This window comes from Platalea leucorodia (assembly GCF_965183815.1).
Source record: "Platalea leucorodia genome assembly, chromosome: 1".
Classification (NCBI taxonomy): Eukaryota; Metazoa; Chordata; class Aves; order Pelecaniformes; family Threskiornithidae; genus Platalea; species Platalea leucorodia.
In genome coordinates this window covers 149,721,299-149,739,001 of record NC_138823.1, presented here as the reverse complement: position 1 = coordinate 149,739,001, position 17,703 = coordinate 149,721,299, and the positions used below count along the sequence as shown (strand labels likewise).

Here is a 17,703-nt window from a genome sequence, read left to right as displayed (position 1 = left end):
ATGAGAACCATGGAGGTGGGCTGAAGGCACTGGGCACACACCACTTGCTCCGGCATGTATCCAGTGGTTGGGAAGGAGGAGCACCAGTTCAGAAGTCAGCAAGGATGGCAGGCAAGATTAATGAATGGAAGTCTGCTTTCTGGCACCCTATTCCCCCCCCCAGAGTATAAGCAAAAACCTGTCAAAATGTCTATTTAAACCACACCAGCTCAATCTAATCCGCTAACGACTCATGAGCTCTGTCCAAGCCTTCCCACCAGCACGGCCTCACCCTGCCCGTCCGTCCCAGCGCGGGCTGCCTCACGCCGTACCCCCCGCACCCCCTTCCCTCTCGCACCCCGTTTCCTAGAGAAGGCCATCCTGCCTGCAGGCACCGCTCTGCCCTGCGCCCTGCCTTCTGAACACCCATCCATGGCTTTACTTACCGCTCAGCTTATGCCTTACAGCCCCTATCTCCCCCCCCCATTAGAGACCTTTAGCAATTAAGCTTATCTCGTCATGGCATAACAAATGGCGTAACAAATGGCGGCCAGCAGGAGCAGGGAGGTGATCGTGCCCCTGTACTCGGCACTGGTGAGGCCGCACCTTGAGCGCTGTGTTCAGTTTTGGGCCCCTCACTACAAGAAGGACATCGAGGTGCTGGAGTGTGTCCAGAGGAGGGCAACAAAGCTGGTGAAGGGTCTGGAGCACAAGTCTTATGAGGAGCAGCTGAGGGAGCTGGGGTTGTTTAGCCTGGAGAAGAGGAGGCTGAGGGGAGACCTTATTGCTCTCTACAACTACCTGAAAGGAGGCTGTAGCGAGGTGGGGGTCGGTCTCTTCTCCCTAATAAGGAGTGATAGGACGAGAGGAAACGGCCTCAAGCTGCGCCAGGGGAGGTTTAGGTTGGATATTAGAAAAAACTTCTTCACCGAAAGGGCAGTCAGGCGCTGGAACAGGCTGCCCAAGGCAGTGGTTGAGTCTCCATCCCTGGAGGTATTTAAAAGACGGGTAGACGTGGTGCTTGAGGACATGGTTTAGTGGTGGACTTGGCAATGCTCGGTTAACGGTTGGACTCGGTGATCTTAAGGGTCTTTTCCAACCTTAACGATTCTATGATTCTATGAAAAGCTGATGAGCGCCTCTTCGGTGAGCCCCGGCCGCCGCCGGGCACACCGCAGGCTCTGTTCCCCAGGGAGGCCCCAAACACAGGGGTGCAGCCCCCCGCCCCGGGGCCGGCCCCCCCCGGGCACCCCGCAGCCCGGCGGGCGCCAGGCCTCCCGCCACCTCCCCCCGCGGCCGCCGCCGCCCGCCGTGCAGCGGCTGCCGGCGCAGCCCGGCCCCCGCCGCGGCTCCAGCCCCGCTCTCCCGGCCAGCCCCGCCCCGCCGCAGCCCCTCGGGCGGGCGCGGAGGAAGATGGCCGGGCAAGGCGGGAGCAGGGCGGCGGCGCGCAGCGGTGGAGGCCGCGGCGTTGTGGTAAATGCAAGCGTGGCCCGGCCCGCCCCGGCCGCTCGCCCCCCGCGGTGCGCGGTCCCCCCCCGCCGCTCCCGCTTCCCCGCCGCTCCTTCCCGCCCTCGGCCGCCGTGCGCTGCCGCAGCCCGCGCGCCGCCCGCCCCTCAGCGCGGCTCCCCCGCGGCTGTGCCGCCCGCCGCGCCTTGCGCTTCTCCCCCTTCCCTGCCGGGCCCCGGCACCGCTCCGCTCCCTGCCTTGCCCCTCTGCCCGGCCCCCGCCTGTCCCCTCGCGTCCTTCCCGCCCGCGGAGCCGCCCTGTGAGGGTCCCCGCTTGCTCCGCGCTCCGCCGGCCGCCACTCGGGCCGCCTCCCCTCACCCTGCTCTCGTCCCCGCGCTTGCGTTGCCGCACGCCGCAGCCCGCCGTCCCCAGCCCTGCTGGGGCTGCCGGAGGGGGACGGTGCCTGGCCCGGCCCGCGGGCTGCGGCGGGACGGTGCGTGTCGGGCTCCCCGGGCCAGAGGCAGGCCGGCCGGCCGGCTGCCCAGGCTTCACCGGCCTGTGGCCTTCCACCGTGCAACTACGGTCCTGAATCGTCCGGAGCGGCGGCTGTGGCCGCGGCTGTGCCTGTCACCAGCTTGCTTGTGTAATTGCGATCAGGGTCCCCGGGGATCCCGACGTGCCTGGCTCCCGCTGAAGTGTCTGGAGGCCTCTGAGGATCTGGGAGCGCTGTAAAGGCGCGCTGTTAGGCTGCCCCGTATTCTTCTGCGGTGGGAAAACCCCCGAACTTTGGCAGTGAGTTTTGAGGACCTGTGGGGCTGAAAAAAATGATGCAAAAGTGAACGAATATGCTCCTTATTCTGAGGGGCAAACCAGATTCTCCTGTGAAGCAGACACCATCACTGCCACCACCTTAGGTCTGTTCTTATTTTCTTGAGGCATTGGGATTTTCACCGAGTTGCAGAAGAGCCGCCCAGGCCGTGGCCAGCGCTGAGGGCTCTGTGTCGGCAGTGGTTACACCCTGCCCACGCCAGCGTCCCCTCCGTCCCCCTTGCAAAGAAACCTGTTGCTCTGTGTTCGAGCACTGTCTGAAACCACCGGGCATCGAACACCTCTCCTGAGACCTGTGTAATAAATGACGTTTTTAAAGTGCGTCAGTGTGTTTAGCACCAAAGGAGCGTGACGATACTGCAAAGGAGGAGATGAATGCTCATAACCATGTTCTGCTGTACTGATTTCATGTCTTCTGCACACAGAAATGTGTGCATGTGCTCCCCAACTCCCCCAAAAAACAACCAAAAGTAACGCCAGTGCAGCGTGATTTAAGTTTACAAAAGCTGAAATTTGCTTGATGTCCGCTCCCTTATTTTATACCAAAGCAGAATCCAGACCGTTGTTGCTTTGAAGCAAATATTGTGCTCAAACCTCATGTGTACCCACTTTGCCAGACAACAAAACTAGCCATGTTCTTCCACAGGTACTGCAGCTGCATGTCTCCAGCTTCTTCCTTAGGCCTCAAGGGAACGCTTTTGGGTATTGCCGTGCATTTGTATTCCTTTTTGTGTACATTCACATCAACTTTTTAAAGAGCTACTGAAGAATTTCTGCTGGGCTGCTTGAACATGCCAAGACTGAACTTTAAAAATAGCTCTTTCTTTCACTGTAGGACTTTTTTTACACACTTGTGTACCAATATATTTAGTATATATATTTATTTATCCAGTTGAATACTGTCTTTTTATTGAAACAATCACAAATATGTCCTTCATATTTTCAAGGGCTAAAGCCAGAAGTAAATAGAAGTTGAGTTTAATTTGGGGCAGATATTTTTTGACACTTAGCTATTAAACTGATGATAATCGCACTTTTTTTTTTTTAAATTCACAAGCAGAATACTCATAAAAAATACTCATAAAAATTTACAGGAACTTGAAAATCGTCCTGTAGCATAACGCTGTGAATAGCTTTAGGGTAAATGAGAATTTCTAAGCCTTGTTGTTGGGAAGTGCCTGCTTAAAAGAAAGAAGAATATGAAATAGGCTTATTATACTAGAAAAATAATTAGAAAGTACATGTGAATTTAATCTTATTTGTCAAATACCAGTGAGCACTTGTGAATGAGAACTTCTGTATTCTTGCAAAGTGATGCAGTGTATGTTCTTTGATTCAAGAGAACCAGAAGGATAGATAGGAGAATCAAAATTTCATCCTGATCCTGCTTCATAAAGGACTTATTGTAACCTAAGTAAAAGCTGTTGGTTTGTGTGAATTCTGAAGGAGTTCCCATCCATTTAGTTTGATCTTCTGCATCACACTAAAAACACGCAATTTGACGAGAATGCATAAGTAAGCAATACTGACAAGGGTTCTTAGTGTGTGTTTATAGTACTTAGGCAATTTAAAGCACTATCTGAAATTGTTTCATTTTATGTTAAAATGCTTTTGAACAAAATTATGCCAGACGGTTCATTGCTACAAAATGTTTAAAAACTGTCAGCCACCCCTATGTACTGAAAATGAAGATGGGAAAACAGGCTTCCCAGGCCTTCTGCAGCAGTGTTTTTGGAGCAAGATTTGCCTCTAATTAAAAAACTTGCCAAGGAGGATATTTATAATCTCCCGTTTCTATGGAAATGAGGAACATAACTAAGTAACTTTTTTCTTTTGTGTAGTTTCAAGGCTTGTGTAAGTCAGGGGAAGACCTTTCATTGATTCCAGTGATCTCCGAGCCATGCTCTTTATGGGCGAATGTTCAGTAGTAGTTACAACTATTTTTGATACAGAAACTGTTGGGCAGAGTTAAGAAAACACGACGGTCGAGGTGTCTGTAGCTGTCAGTGAATATGCAAAAAAGCCCCAGCCAAACAAAAATCCATGAGGCAGAACACTGAGTACAGCATGAGGCAGAGCTCTGCCTAAGGTCAAGAAGACTAGATGTGGAGGAACAGCTCAACACCAGATATGTTGTGTTAGCCTAGATATGTTTGAGACATGGTTTATTGCTCTACTACGTGAAATCGTAAGCAGAGGTTAGTTTCAGTGATGGTCCTCTAAAGGCTATATTTAGCAGAAATGCCATTAAGATGCCCGCTTCGCAAAGGCAAGTTTCTCACCATTTATCCTTCTACTCAAGGTTCATGTGGCCAGGCTGTAGAAAGAAGACAGACAATGTGTGACTTGAGGAACATGATTGTAAAGAAAACCTGTTAGGTATCACTTCTTATCCTGAACTAATATGGAAGCAAAGCTTTGTAATGGTTCCAAGATATTTTGTGAACCTGCAGGTCTTGTCTTTCATAAGGAATTGGGAAAATTGTTGGTTTGGAGTTTGTTTAGTTCTTGTGCTGATGACTTTGCATCTTCATAGCTTTCTGAAGCCTTTACCTGTTGGCTGATTTTTGCCCTACTTAATTTCTACTGATGTTGCATGCTGTGGGATCTCCTAATTGTTCTATTCTGATACTTATGAAACTAACGTATATTAAATCCGTAATATATTTTTCCTGTAAATGTATGGATTTACAGACTAGCTGATAGGTGAGATGCAAACGTTTTGTAATCACTTATCTTTGATGACTTATCTAAATTAAGAACCTCGCCTTTGGCAAGAAGTACAGTCTTCCACTGATTTGTACAGATACCGTCCATGAACCACATAACTTATTCTCCCTACGTACTGTTTCACCTGCAGAATATTTATTTATTTATGTGTGGCTTTAGAATACCTCTAAACCAGAAATGTAGAGTTTTAATGTATGATTTTATGACTTTTAATCCCACTGTCTGAATCTCCCATTGGAGAATCCCTTCTTACTGGTAATCTTACATTTGCATTTCGAGTTTGAAAGTAGTAAGAAACTTAGACTTGCCACTAGTTTAGTATTAAATATTTCTTCTTTCTATCTAGTTGTTTGTAATTTCAGGTGAAATTTCCCACATTCTGTGGGGAAAAAACTAGCATTTGATTTCTGAGATATACTGAGAAGCAAAATAATTAATAGGAAAAGTGAAATAGTAAATAATAACTGGAAGAGAGTATGTCATATCATTAATTTGGCCAATGGAGTGTACTAGAATATTGATTTTATATCAGCTAGGTATTGTCACACCATGAAGTATTCCTGACAGTACTATTTGATATTCAGATTTCAGACAATTGGCCCGGATACAGTCTGGATTTGTTCACTTATCCTCAGCACTACTACGGAGATCTGGAATATGTGCTCATACCTCACGGCATTATCGTTGACAGGTATGTATAGTTTGAATGTTACTAAATAAATTCTTTGGTCAGTAGTAGTATTCTTTTTTATATAGTCTGTCATCCACAGACAGTGTATATATAACATTTGTCCTAAAATATTATATTAGCAATTATAAAAATACTTTTAATTATTTAATTTGGAAAGTAAAAAAATGATTGCAACTCCCTATCTAATTTCTTTGACTTAATTTCTGATTTGGGCATTGAATGAGACAGGGGTCCCAGAAAAAGGAGAGTGTGGTCATATAGTGAAATTGGCATTGGAATGTAAATTACAAGAGAGCTGAACTGAAGAAAGGGCAAGTACAAAGCTTTGTATATAGTTATACTTGAATGTCCCACTTACACTCTAACCATCCTGTGTTTTTAATACAAAAAGGAGAAAAAACTACGTTCAATTATGTACAACTTTGGCAACTCCCTAATACAAATCATTAATGCCGATTAACCTAATGGTTCCCGACTACACCATTGACTTCTGCCATTCAGCACAACCGAAAAGTGTGTCGTGAACTGCTCGCGTCCAGATGCTACGTTTGGAGGGTGGCAGTGGGAAAGCTTGATCATCCCTCATTCCTTACCTTGTATTTTGGTATTTGTGGTAGTCCAGCTCAGTGTTCGTGCTCAGTTATTGTTTTGACATGCTGTTAAAAATCTCATGAAAAAGTTACAAAATGAAAATGGTAATTTTCAACAGTGTATTTATTGCGAATATCTGAATGGAATTTCATGGGACATTTTCAGCCTGCAGCTTTCTACCTACCACATTTAAACAGCCGGTTGCAAGTACTGAAATTGTTGGAACTCCTTGAAAGAAGATTGTAAACATCCATCATAAGGAAGAGTTATGACTCCTGTATTTGTTTTCAAACACAAACTTTCTTTTGTTGCCTTTTCAGTTACCATTGTGTTGAATTTTTAATCTCTTTCGGTTAGGGTCAGTTGACTTTTAATTCCTCTTTTTCTTAAATAAATATGTTACAACTTCAGTTCTCATAGAATTCAATATGAATTTGTTTGAAGTAAGCATTGAACTCCAGTGTTGTTTTTGTACTCCAGCAGAATGAACTCCACTGTTTTTTCTTATTCCAGCAGAAAAGACTTATTTTGTTCTAATGGAAAAGGATGCAGAACTGAATATATTGTGATCATGCCAATTCTTCATGTAGTAAGAAGGCTCAGCACTTGAGAAAATCTCTTGTCAGTTGGTAGCAATTAAATATAGGTTAAAAAACTGGTATGTTTTTATTTAGAAATTGAAATTAGTACATTTTTGTCTATGCTGGAGTTCATACTCTTTTAAAATACAAAGTGGTCTCTGGAATTTTTAGAAATTCCAGCTCCTCAAACAATCTGAGGAAGAATATAAAAAAATTGAAAATCACCAGAGAAATGTTTCTTCTTAATGAGAGATTGTTGTGATTTTCACCATTATGCTCAGACCTGATAAAAGATGCTAAAAGACTCTTTTACTAATCTTCAGTAAAGTAAGTGAAAGTCTTTTACTGATCTTCATTCTTACATCAGTAAAAGGAATTATATATTTGAGGTCAAACAAGGTGATCTAATGATATCTTCTATTTTTCAAATCTAAAAATTACTAATTGCTGCTATGTGGAATTTACTTGAGCATTACAAATACAAAGATGTGAAAATGATGTGACAGCTTTTGCTCATAACTAGTATATTTTCAATTTACAGCTTATTCTTCTCTAGTACATGCATACATGTAGATTTCCCTAAAGTTCAATATATTTCTGTAGTGGCAAATGGATTCCTATATTACAGTGGGTAGAGAAAAAAAAAATGAAAAATGTAATCGTGAAAGACATGGGATAAATTATAGGATTATTTAATAAATTGTATCCTGTCAAGAAGTCCGCTCTCATTGAAACTACTGATCTAACTCAGAGAGCTATCAAAGAACTTTCCAGCAAAAGTGTTTACAGAATACGCACTGAGTTGTTTTTCCTCAAAACATCAAATTACATTGTTCAGTCTTCTGTTGATACCTGCTTTACATCTAGAAATGACCTGGTACCCTGTTTTAGGTCTAGAAATGCCATCTACCTTGTTTTTTAGAAAGCAAAGCTACTTAGGACAAGCATTCACGTTTATTATTTTTATCTTGAAAGTTTATGTACAATTATATGGCAGAAATGTGTATCTTTTGGTTTCAGTCATCTGCCACACTGTGTTTGCAATGCAGAATTGTCAGAGAGAAGACAGGTATGGGAACCCTGCAATTCTGGGTTAACTGGAGCATAATCTTGATAATTCTCATGTGTGTGACCTTGAACAAGTCACTTAAGCTCTTTGCACTCTTCGTTTTGCTGTGCGAAATAGTGATAATGTGTACTTTTTATAAAATTTTGATTGATGCTGTATTTCCTTATAGTATTTTTGTATATTTTTTTTAAATTGTAGGGGTAGCATCTTCCAAAGCCTGTCAGTGTGAAATATTTCTAATAATTCTCTTCCCTATCTTTCACTTAATTTATTGTTCTTGCATAGTAACTAACATAACAAGTTAGGGGATTGTACAGGCTACATTCTTTACTCCAAAGTCTCTGAATTCAACATGCTGAGATGTGATACTCCCTTTTCTATAACTAGGGAATTTGTGCATTTAAGGTTAATGAGTTTGATTCACATGCTTTGCATCTTGCATCCATCACTCTTTATCTGCCTACTGTGAACTTGATACAAACCCCATCAAGTCAAGACACTTAAACAGTCAGTCAAGCTATATACTCACCATAGTGTTTCTTTGTAACCACATGGAAAGCATACCATGAACTTAGAGAATCTGCATCTAATGTTATTTTTTCCTTATTTTTTTTGCCCCAGGACAGAACGATTGGCCAAAGATATTATGCAAGACATTGGAGACAATGATATTGTGGTTCTCTGTGTCCTCAAAGGTGGCTACAAGTTCTGTGCTGACCTTGTGGAGCACATCAAAAATCTCAGCAGAAATTCAGAAAGGTTCATCTCCATGAAAGTCGATTTTGTTAGACTGAAAAGTTACCACGTAAGTCAACAACTTACTTATTTATGTAGATTCTGGTTGTATGTTCATAATAAATAGTGGACTTTTGTGACTGGGAAATTTTGTTTTTCCCCCAAATTATAAGAAAAACAGTGTGAAAAATATTTTTGTTTGAAAATCCTGCAAGTTCTTCTTTCAAAATATTTGCTCATGTCCCTGTGTACTTTATGGATAGTATGAATGAGGATATGAAGCATCCTCGAGCTGTATTTTTTATTTAGTCTGTCTTCACTTTTGGACAGAAAATTATTCAAGTTTCCGTCGTGTAAAATGTCGGCATGTTGTTTGTTCTCAAAATCCTCGACAGTTCTGTCAAGTTTATTTCATGTTACTTCATTTTCCACCCCCACCCCCACATAGTTTGGCATAACTGCAAGATGATAAATCTGTGTCTTATTCTAAATGTTTAATGCTAAGTAAATGAAATGCTTTCATCTTCATAACATGCAGTTTACATAGTAGCAAAATATACCACGAGATGATTGTAGTGTTTTATAAGAAAATGAAATAAGCCATTGAACCAAATCCAGTGTTGAAGTAAGGGTCAAGACTTCCTGTTATCTTCAGAGGAAGTTATGCAATAATGATTCATTTGTTTCAGTGAGGCAATGATAGTGAGATGACTGGCCTTTTTTTAGAATGCGTGATTACAGTTCCATTTGCATAAGCTATACATTTATATTCCACCTTGTAGTTCACACTCCATAGTGAGGGAGCATTTCTAGAAGTAAGTTGTCCTAGAAATGTCTGAGTAAGTACACTAAATAAACGGAGTGATAATACAGTTGCTCTCGGAGCACAAATGCAACTTGCTGAGTCCAGTGGTTCCCACAATAACACTACGTGCTTTCCACAGAGAGAGGTTGGTTGGTTAGCATTTTGCTCTGACCCCAGTGACCATAAAATTTACCTAACTTTCACAAATCCAGTCTGAATTTTTTCCATTATGGAAGAGAAGTGGATGAGAGCCTTTTGTAGCCATTGGTTAGGATTTGGTCCTGGGACTCCTCTTTCAACAATTAGTCAGGTCTATGAAGGATAAGTGCAATACTAATATTGTACAATTTCTAGCTATTTAGAAGTATTGCAGAACTAATTAATAAAGTAAAATGCAATGTCTGTCTCACATAAAGGCACATGGACATCATACTCAAATTTTTTTGGTGTAGTAATGATAGCACTTCAATAATACTGCTTGGCGAATGGTGGAATTACTTAAATTGGTTTTTATTTTGCACCTGGCATATAGGTAATGCACATGCTTTTCCTATTGGGTTATCTCTTATCCAGTATGAAGATACCCTGGTTCTAAAATTTCTTCCCTTGGTGACAAGTCAACTCTTATTAGCCATACTAACCCATAACCAATGAGTGGCAGGAGATGTATACTGCAAAAGTGTGGAAATCTTCACATCATTGCTGAGGAGATAAAATAAAAGCATGTTACATCAAGCTGAAACTGCAATACGAATTTTGTTATTCAAGGATGCAATTACCAAGGCTAAGTCCTAGATGATCCTGGCATTTATTGGCTGTGCATATTTTGGATCTTAGCCTCATGCTTTAGCAGGAAGGTAGCGCCTTCCCTAGAACTAGTGCTTGCATCTAATTTTTAGACAATAAATCCTTTTCTTCTTATAAGTGCTTCCAAACAGGTGTCACGTATTCAGAGCCTAAAGCTGTGCTTGATTTAGTGCTTGGAATAGTGCTTGTTATCTGCCTGGTCCTGAGAAGCTGAATGACACTGCAGTATAAATTTGAAATTACATTAATATTGGTAGATTCATTCTGTGAGATATGCATAAATGTAATGCTGACTAAAGTACCAGTACCACTACCTGCCATCCTTTGTGTTATCGTTGTGTCCTGTCCGACTGCAGGTTTTAGAGAAAGTACCCTTGTCAACATAGCTGTAGTCTGTTACTCATTTGAGTGACTCTTTATCCCAGCCTTATATGATACTCCCAAATCCCCCATGTAATTTTTTTCCGTAATATATCTCTCACAGTGTTTTACACTTTAATCAGAGGCAAATAATTACAGTTTTAGAGGTAAGACTTCTTTCCTTTCCTTTGCCTTTTCTGTTGCACTTTCTATTAAGACTTACTACTGCTCTCAACTCATTTTTCTCTCTTTTTATCCTTTTTTCATTTTATAGACACTTTTCTTCTCACATTATTTATCGTGCTTCCTTTTACTAACGGTTCTCTGTTTCTCTCCTAAAGGGAGTCCTGCTGCTCTCAATATACTTCCTTCAGATATATCTCCCTTCTCCCCTCCAGCTGTTTAAATCCAACAACTAATTTCAGCTCAAACTCATGGGATTTTTGAATTGTCTCATTCCAACTTCAGTACTGAAAGGTTAGTCGATATTTAGAGGTTGTAATTTAAAGTGGGATTTCTTGGTTTAATCATGTAGCAAAAATGGGCTGTAATTGTCAACCAAAGTCAGATCTTGGCATCAGTGAAAGTGCATCTTAACTGCAAAGTATCAGCAGCAAATGTTGTATTTTGATGTCTGGCATACGGACATGACTACCTTTCAAATAAAAGGAGACTGCAAATATGACCTGCTTTACATGGCTCTTTGTTTTTCAAACACGTCATCATATTGCAGAATTTAGACACTTAATTAAGATGTTAAGATCTGCTTTCATATTAAGTAGCTGAAAGTTGGGCAAGTAAGTTCTGTTTTAGACTTCTTCATACAAATGAACTGATTTTTAAAAAAAAGCATAGTACATTTAGATTCTCTGGATATTAATGAGATGAGGGGCTGTCTGTACTTCCAGAATCAAGATGGTTTTATCTGGTTTGAAAAATACTGACATATGTGCCTAAGCCTGGACATTTTTATGAGAAAACCTCCTGTGTTTTTCAAATGGTGTCTTAGTTTCATTATCTCAAATTGGCATGTCAGATTACTGAATTTAATATATATACAGATAAAGTGCGGAAATACCATTTGTTTATTATTTTCAGAGGAAGCAAAGTGGAATCCAGCCTAGGAAACTGTAGCTTAAAAATAATGTGGTTATACTGTTTATACTCTACAGACATCAGTATTGGTTCACAGAATTCCTGCAACTGAAACTGGAGGTGCAGCCTTGTCTGAAAGCATGTTTTTACTTCCTCTAAAAGTCAAACTATGTTTTTCCATTTCTTTAGGGTTTTTTTTCTCACTAGAATGCTAAAATGATACAGTAGAGAAAATTAAGAAGTTTATATGTAGACAGAAACTCATAGGCTTAGGTGTAGATCAATAAATAAAAAATTAGGTGTGCTTAATTGTGAACGAAGTTTATATCTGTAAATCCATAAATATACGATTTACAAAGAAACACTTGATAACATTGTTATAACTCAGATTTTGAAGGCTTCTTCATTAGTAAGAATGATATTAAAAATAATTATGAAAAGGAAAAGAATGGTGATTGGAAGATACGTGGATCATTTTCCTCCATAGAGATACGATAAACTCTTTGGAGAATGTCATTTCTTGTAGACTTACAAGTGATACGATATACTTGTTCTCATTTTAATTTTGTGTATTTAAATGAGCTCAAAATAAGGAGATTATTTAAGTGGGGATTTGATTAGAGGCTCTGTGGTGACTTTACAAGCTTCTAGCACCACAGGCAAATTAAAAGAAAGCACCGGCGTGAGAGTTAGAAAATATGATTTCAGAAATAAACAGATACGGAAGTATCATGTAGACTTAAGAGTCAGGAAGTAGATGGAGAGGAAAATAAAATCCAGTGATCGAAATTTGAATGAGAAGCAGCAGCTCTGAGTTTTAAGAGACAGAGAGAAGAAAACATACACTTTTTTTGAATGAACTCAAGAGTAGGGAGGCAGTAAGTGTAGTGGGTAGATAAGGAAGCACTCGAATAGTCCTCAGATGAAATGGAAAGCAGCATGCCCAGTTTTAGGGGAGAACAATGTATTCTGGAAACACTGACATAAGAACTGATACAATTTGGCAGCTTCTTAGGTATTAAGTTCTAAGACATTGGATTTTAATGTAACATAAGTTAGGAACAGTGGAATTGACTACAGAGACTTTTGAGTTTAAAACTGGATGAATAAAATTTAATATATTCAATTTTCACCGTACTGAATTTTTTCCTGAGTGATCGCTCCTCCACAGGGAATCAGAGCTTTGAAGTTGAAAAGAGGTGAGAGTTTCAGATTGATAGAAGAATTCAAAATTATTTTCAGAAACATGATAGGTTGAAATCAAGGATGAAAAGTAATGGAGGAAGAAGTTGGGCTTGGGAATGTCATCCAAGGAGCGTATGACACCAGCAGGAGAGGCAAGAAAAATGGATCCAGAAATTCTGTAATATATTTGTGATACTGATAACTTTAGCAGATTAAAGAACTAATTAGGAAGAATCCAGAGGGAAGTACAACAGAGGAAGCAGGAAGGTGTTTTACTAGGGTGTTTACAAATTAATGGATAGGACTAGACAAGAAAAAATGTTTCAGGATGAACAAAAAGAGAGAGTGAACAAAGCAATAGAAGGATGTGGATGTCACAAAGAGGAGGGCTGAATGGCATATGTTTTAGTAAAAAAACATAGCATGAGAACCATACCAAAAGAGTAGACTGTTCATGAACAATAATTAGAGCTTCTCTTTGTTCAATGTGGAAGAGACAATTTAGGACAGGCTGATAAAGGTAAAGGCTGAATTAGAGCTTGAGACGGAAGAGGGTGTTCTGACTCATGAAGTCTAATCTCCTGGTAATAGATGCAACAATATCACCTAATCCTGTTCCATGAGTATGCCAAATGCAATCTTCAAACCAAAGCTCAATTTTGAAATGGAGTTAGAAAAATTAAGGGGAGAAGTAGAGGAAGTATGCAGCATCTCTATACTTTCTTGAGAAGTTCTCAGCAACCTGTCAGTAGAAGAGAAAGTAAATGCCTGTGAATTAAGACTTCTTTCGTGGACAGAGGGTGGAAGCTAAAAATTGAAAGAATCATGCTAAGAGTTGTTGTTGGAACTGGTGATGGGGGCTGGTGGAAGAGAGGTAAAACACCACATACTTTTATTAGGCAGACCAGCATGCTTTCTACATGCATTGCTACCTGTTCTTGTGAAAAGTTTAGTATTCCCATATCGTTATCCATAGCTGTCTATTTAATTCTCTCATTTGCTATATTTTACAAAGTGTGATAGTAAACCTCATGTTTTGGGGAAGGGCAAATGAATCTCGGTGGCATAGCTTTTTTCAGTGAAAACCATGGTGAGCTAAACTAGGAGTGATATTCATGCTTTTCCTTAAGACTTCTGTGATTTCTTTGGTTATTCCTGTGTGGACTAAAGTGACAGAAGACCAGTCATCTCTGTTAGTTTGAAATTGTGCAATGCACTTCTGAAAGAGGATAGTAGATGAATTGTTGATAATCACATTACACATCATAGTTGTTAATTCTGTCTTGAGCACAGATTATTACAGAATATTGATCCGTTTTCCATATAGTATCTGAATTGTGCATTCTAGAAGTGCATTTTTCATCTTCTGGTGTCAAGAAGATATTGTTGAAAATCATCCTGAAAAATATGAAAATATGAATGAACTTCAAAGAAGTGTTGCTTGCTAGTCACTTGGAGGAAGCTTCTAGAGGATGATGTGGATTTGGTCAATTCATATAATTTTTTAAAATGAATACATTATTCATGGTTCCTATTAGAACATAACTAGTAAAAAAACGTGACCTCTGAATTGTAATCTATGCACAATGGTTGCATTGAAGTCTGTTCACAAACAAATCCATTGATATGATCTGTTTCCTCTTCAGCCTCCAGTTGCTCAAAATATATTTACAACTGTTGGTTATTAATCTTGGCATAAACAGGACCATTAGTGCTGCGAAATTCCAAAACCAAGCAACAAAACAAGCATTGTTTAGTAGAAATCTGAATGTTTTTGCTATGATGTGAAGCCATCTCAGTAAATAGTTTTGCTAAATCTCTCTACTGTAGGAGTAAGGAAACAGAGGGATCTTACAATGAGTAAGTTGAAAGCTGGTTGGTAAATGTAGTAAAATTTATTTTTCTGCCATGTAACTTTGCTTCTCATGCACCATTACTAAATCCTTACATCATAAAAAACACAACAGCATGAGGCATAAGACTATAATCAGAGGATGGTGTAAAACGTACATTCCTGCTTTGCATAATAACTTATTCAGTACAATTTTACTGTATGGAACTTGGTTTTTTAAGATTAATGTGAACTTTACATCTGAAAATAATATGTTGTAATCCTGACCCTAAAAGCAAGTAATTTCAAAATGGTTTTATTCATTTAACAACACAAAAGAAACAACTAAGTGTATTGCTTGCATTTAATGCATGTCCTGAGATGAAAGAGAATCCACATTAGCTTTTGTACTTACAGGTTTTCTCTTGGGCAGGTTGTGAGTTCCCTTTATTTTGCTTCATGCACACGGTTTAGCTGATGACCATGCCATCTTCCTGATGCTGAGAAGCCATGAAAGAATTACAAATTGGAGCCTACCTGGTAGAATGAATTCCTTTCAGCTTTAAGGCTGTGGTGGGTTGACCCTGGCTGGATGCCAGGTGCCCACCAAAGCTGCTCTATCACTCCTCTCCTCAACTAGATGGGGGAGACAAAATACAACCTAAAGCTTGTGGGTCGAGATAAGGACAGGGAGATCATTCACCAGTTACCATCATGGGCAAAACAGACTCAACTTGGGGAAATTAGCTTAATTTATTACCAATCAAATCAGAGTAAGGTAATGAGAAATAAAAACTAAATCTTTAAAAACACCTTCCCCTCACCCCTCCCTTCTTCCCGGGCTTAACTTTACTGCCGATTTTCTCTACCTCCTCCCCCCCAGTGGCGCAGGGGGATGGGAATGGGGGTTGCGGTCAGTTCATCACACGTTATCTCTGCCGCTCCTTCCTCCTCAGGGGGAGGACTTCTCACACTCTTCCCTTGCTCCAGCATGGGGTCTCTCCCACGGGAGACAGTCCTCCATGGACTTCTCCAACGTGAGTCCTTTCCACGGGCTGCAGTTCTTCATGAACTGCTCCAGCGTGGGTCCCTTCCATGGGGTGCATTCCTTCAGGAACACCACTCCAGCCTGCTCCCCCACGGGGTCACAAGTCCTGCCAGCAAACCTGCTCCAGCGTGGGCTCCTCTCTCCACGGGTCCACAGGTCCTGCCTGGAGCCTGCTCCAGCATGGGCTTCCCACAGGGTCACAGCCTCCTTCGGGCATCCACCTGCTCCGGTGTGGGGTCCTCCAGGGGCTGCAGGTGGAGATCTGCTCCACCATGGACCTCCATGGGCTGCAGGGGGACAGCCTACCTCACCAGGGTCTTCACCACGGGCTGCAGGGGAATCTCTGCTCTGGCTCCTGGAGCACCTCCTCCCCCTCCTTCTTCACTGACCTTGGTGTCTGCAGTTGTTCTTTCCACATATTCTCACTCCTCTCTTTGGCTGCAGTTGCACAGGTTTGTTTTTTCCCCCTTCTTAAATGTGTTATCCCAGAGGCACTACCACCATCACTCATGGGCTTGGCCTTGGCCAGCGGCAGGGCCATCTTGGAGCTGGCTGGCGTTGGCTCTATTGGACATGGGGGAAGCTTCTGGCAGCTTCTCACAGAAGCCACCCCTGTAGTCCTCCCACTACCAAAGCCTTGCCACGTAAACCCAATGCAAAGGCCAAATTCTGCAGTAATTTCGCAGGATTGAACTCCAAATTATCTGTGAGTTATCGGTTTGACATGCAAGTAAATAGATTCAGTGTAGGCAAAATGTGGTTTATTTAATTTGCAGAAAGGTTGTGCAGGTACTAGACATTCAAAACCTAAAATATAAATGATCCTTTTTCGGATGCATGGCTTGCAGTCAGCACTGTAGACAGTGAACATGTGTACAGAGAATTTTGCAGCATGATATAGTTTTAGAAGTTAATGGGCAACAAAAGTATGACATTAATTTAGTCCACAGAAGCTACCAGTATCAAGGATATACACCTTAAAGTTGTTGCTGTTCTGAGAAATGTGTTCTAGTGATTGTAGATGGTGCTGCCAAACAGATGTCTTACAGGCAAGCTAAACATGAGAGATTTGCGACTAGAAATCTACTCCTAGAATTGCCAAAGGGATTTTATCTCTGTGTACTTTTCCATGTCTATGAATGGATAAAATGGCATTTGCATCCTAAAGTAGTAGTATCTTTTTGAGTGAAAGCTCTCTGAAATGCTCAAACCTGCTAAAACTAGTGAGTAAAAGGTCCTTTACAGTTCCAAGCCAGAGATACTCCCAAGTCTTAAGCAGGCAGTGATGCTATCTCTGTATCTCTGATGCTTCAGTTATTTCCTGAAACTTAGTAAGACCTGAGATGGTTAAGAAGGTGAGGAACAGTGGAAACAGGTCATATTTTGTGTGGATAGAATGTTTGGAGTTGCTACAATTTACAGCCCTCCTAACTGTATCCAAATGTTCATTTTCCCCGTGTTAAGACTTGTTTGAAAATAGATTATTTTTCATGAAAGAAACAAAAACCACTTCTACATGCAGCAGTGTCTTACTGCAAAATGTCAGCCTCAGAGACACTAAAGCTTTTCAGAGAAGTAGCTGAAAATGTCTTAGTAGCAGAAGTTATCTCAAACACTTATTCTTGCAACTAGCTGATGAATTTTTGTAAGAAATTTACAAAAACGTAGTGAGAACAGCAGCCTCATTAGTTAAATTGTGGCTGGTGTTATTAGGGTAACAGCATGAGTGAGGCAACTTTGAGAATAAACTCTCTTGCCCGATTCGTCTGTACGTCAGGTACAGATAGTGGTTTGCTGTGAAAACTAAGACACTGGAAATGGGTCTCTCTTCTGACTGCGTCTGCACTGGCTGGAACGATGGCAGTCTCTGGCGCATTCCGCAGCGACTGCAGTGCCCTCCTGCCGGGCACACTTGGCAGCTC

At 41.3% G+C, this 17,703-nt stretch overlaps 1 protein-coding gene across 2 annotated transcripts in view; it reads left to right on the top strand.

Annotated features, from left to right (window-relative positions):
* Positions 1 to 1,363: 1,363 nt before the first annotated feature.
* PRTFDC1 (phosphoribosyl transferase domain containing 1) overlaps positions 1,364 to 17,703 on the top strand; it is a gene marked incomplete at its 3' end in the record, with an annotated part of 49,587 nt that continues 33,247 nt past the window's right edge. For both annotated transcript variants that reach the window (XM_082306751.1, XM_082306750.1), the window contains exons 1-3: positions 1,364 to 1,452; positions 5,568 to 5,674; positions 8,537 to 8,720. In XM_082306751.1, coding sequence (XP_082162877.1) covers positions 1,393 to 1,452; positions 5,568 to 5,674; positions 8,537 to 8,720 — 351 coding nt within the window. In that variant the 5' untranslated portion in view covers positions 1,364 to 1,392. The remainder of the gene's footprint in view (positions 1,453 to 5,567; positions 5,675 to 8,536; positions 8,721 to 17,703) is intronic.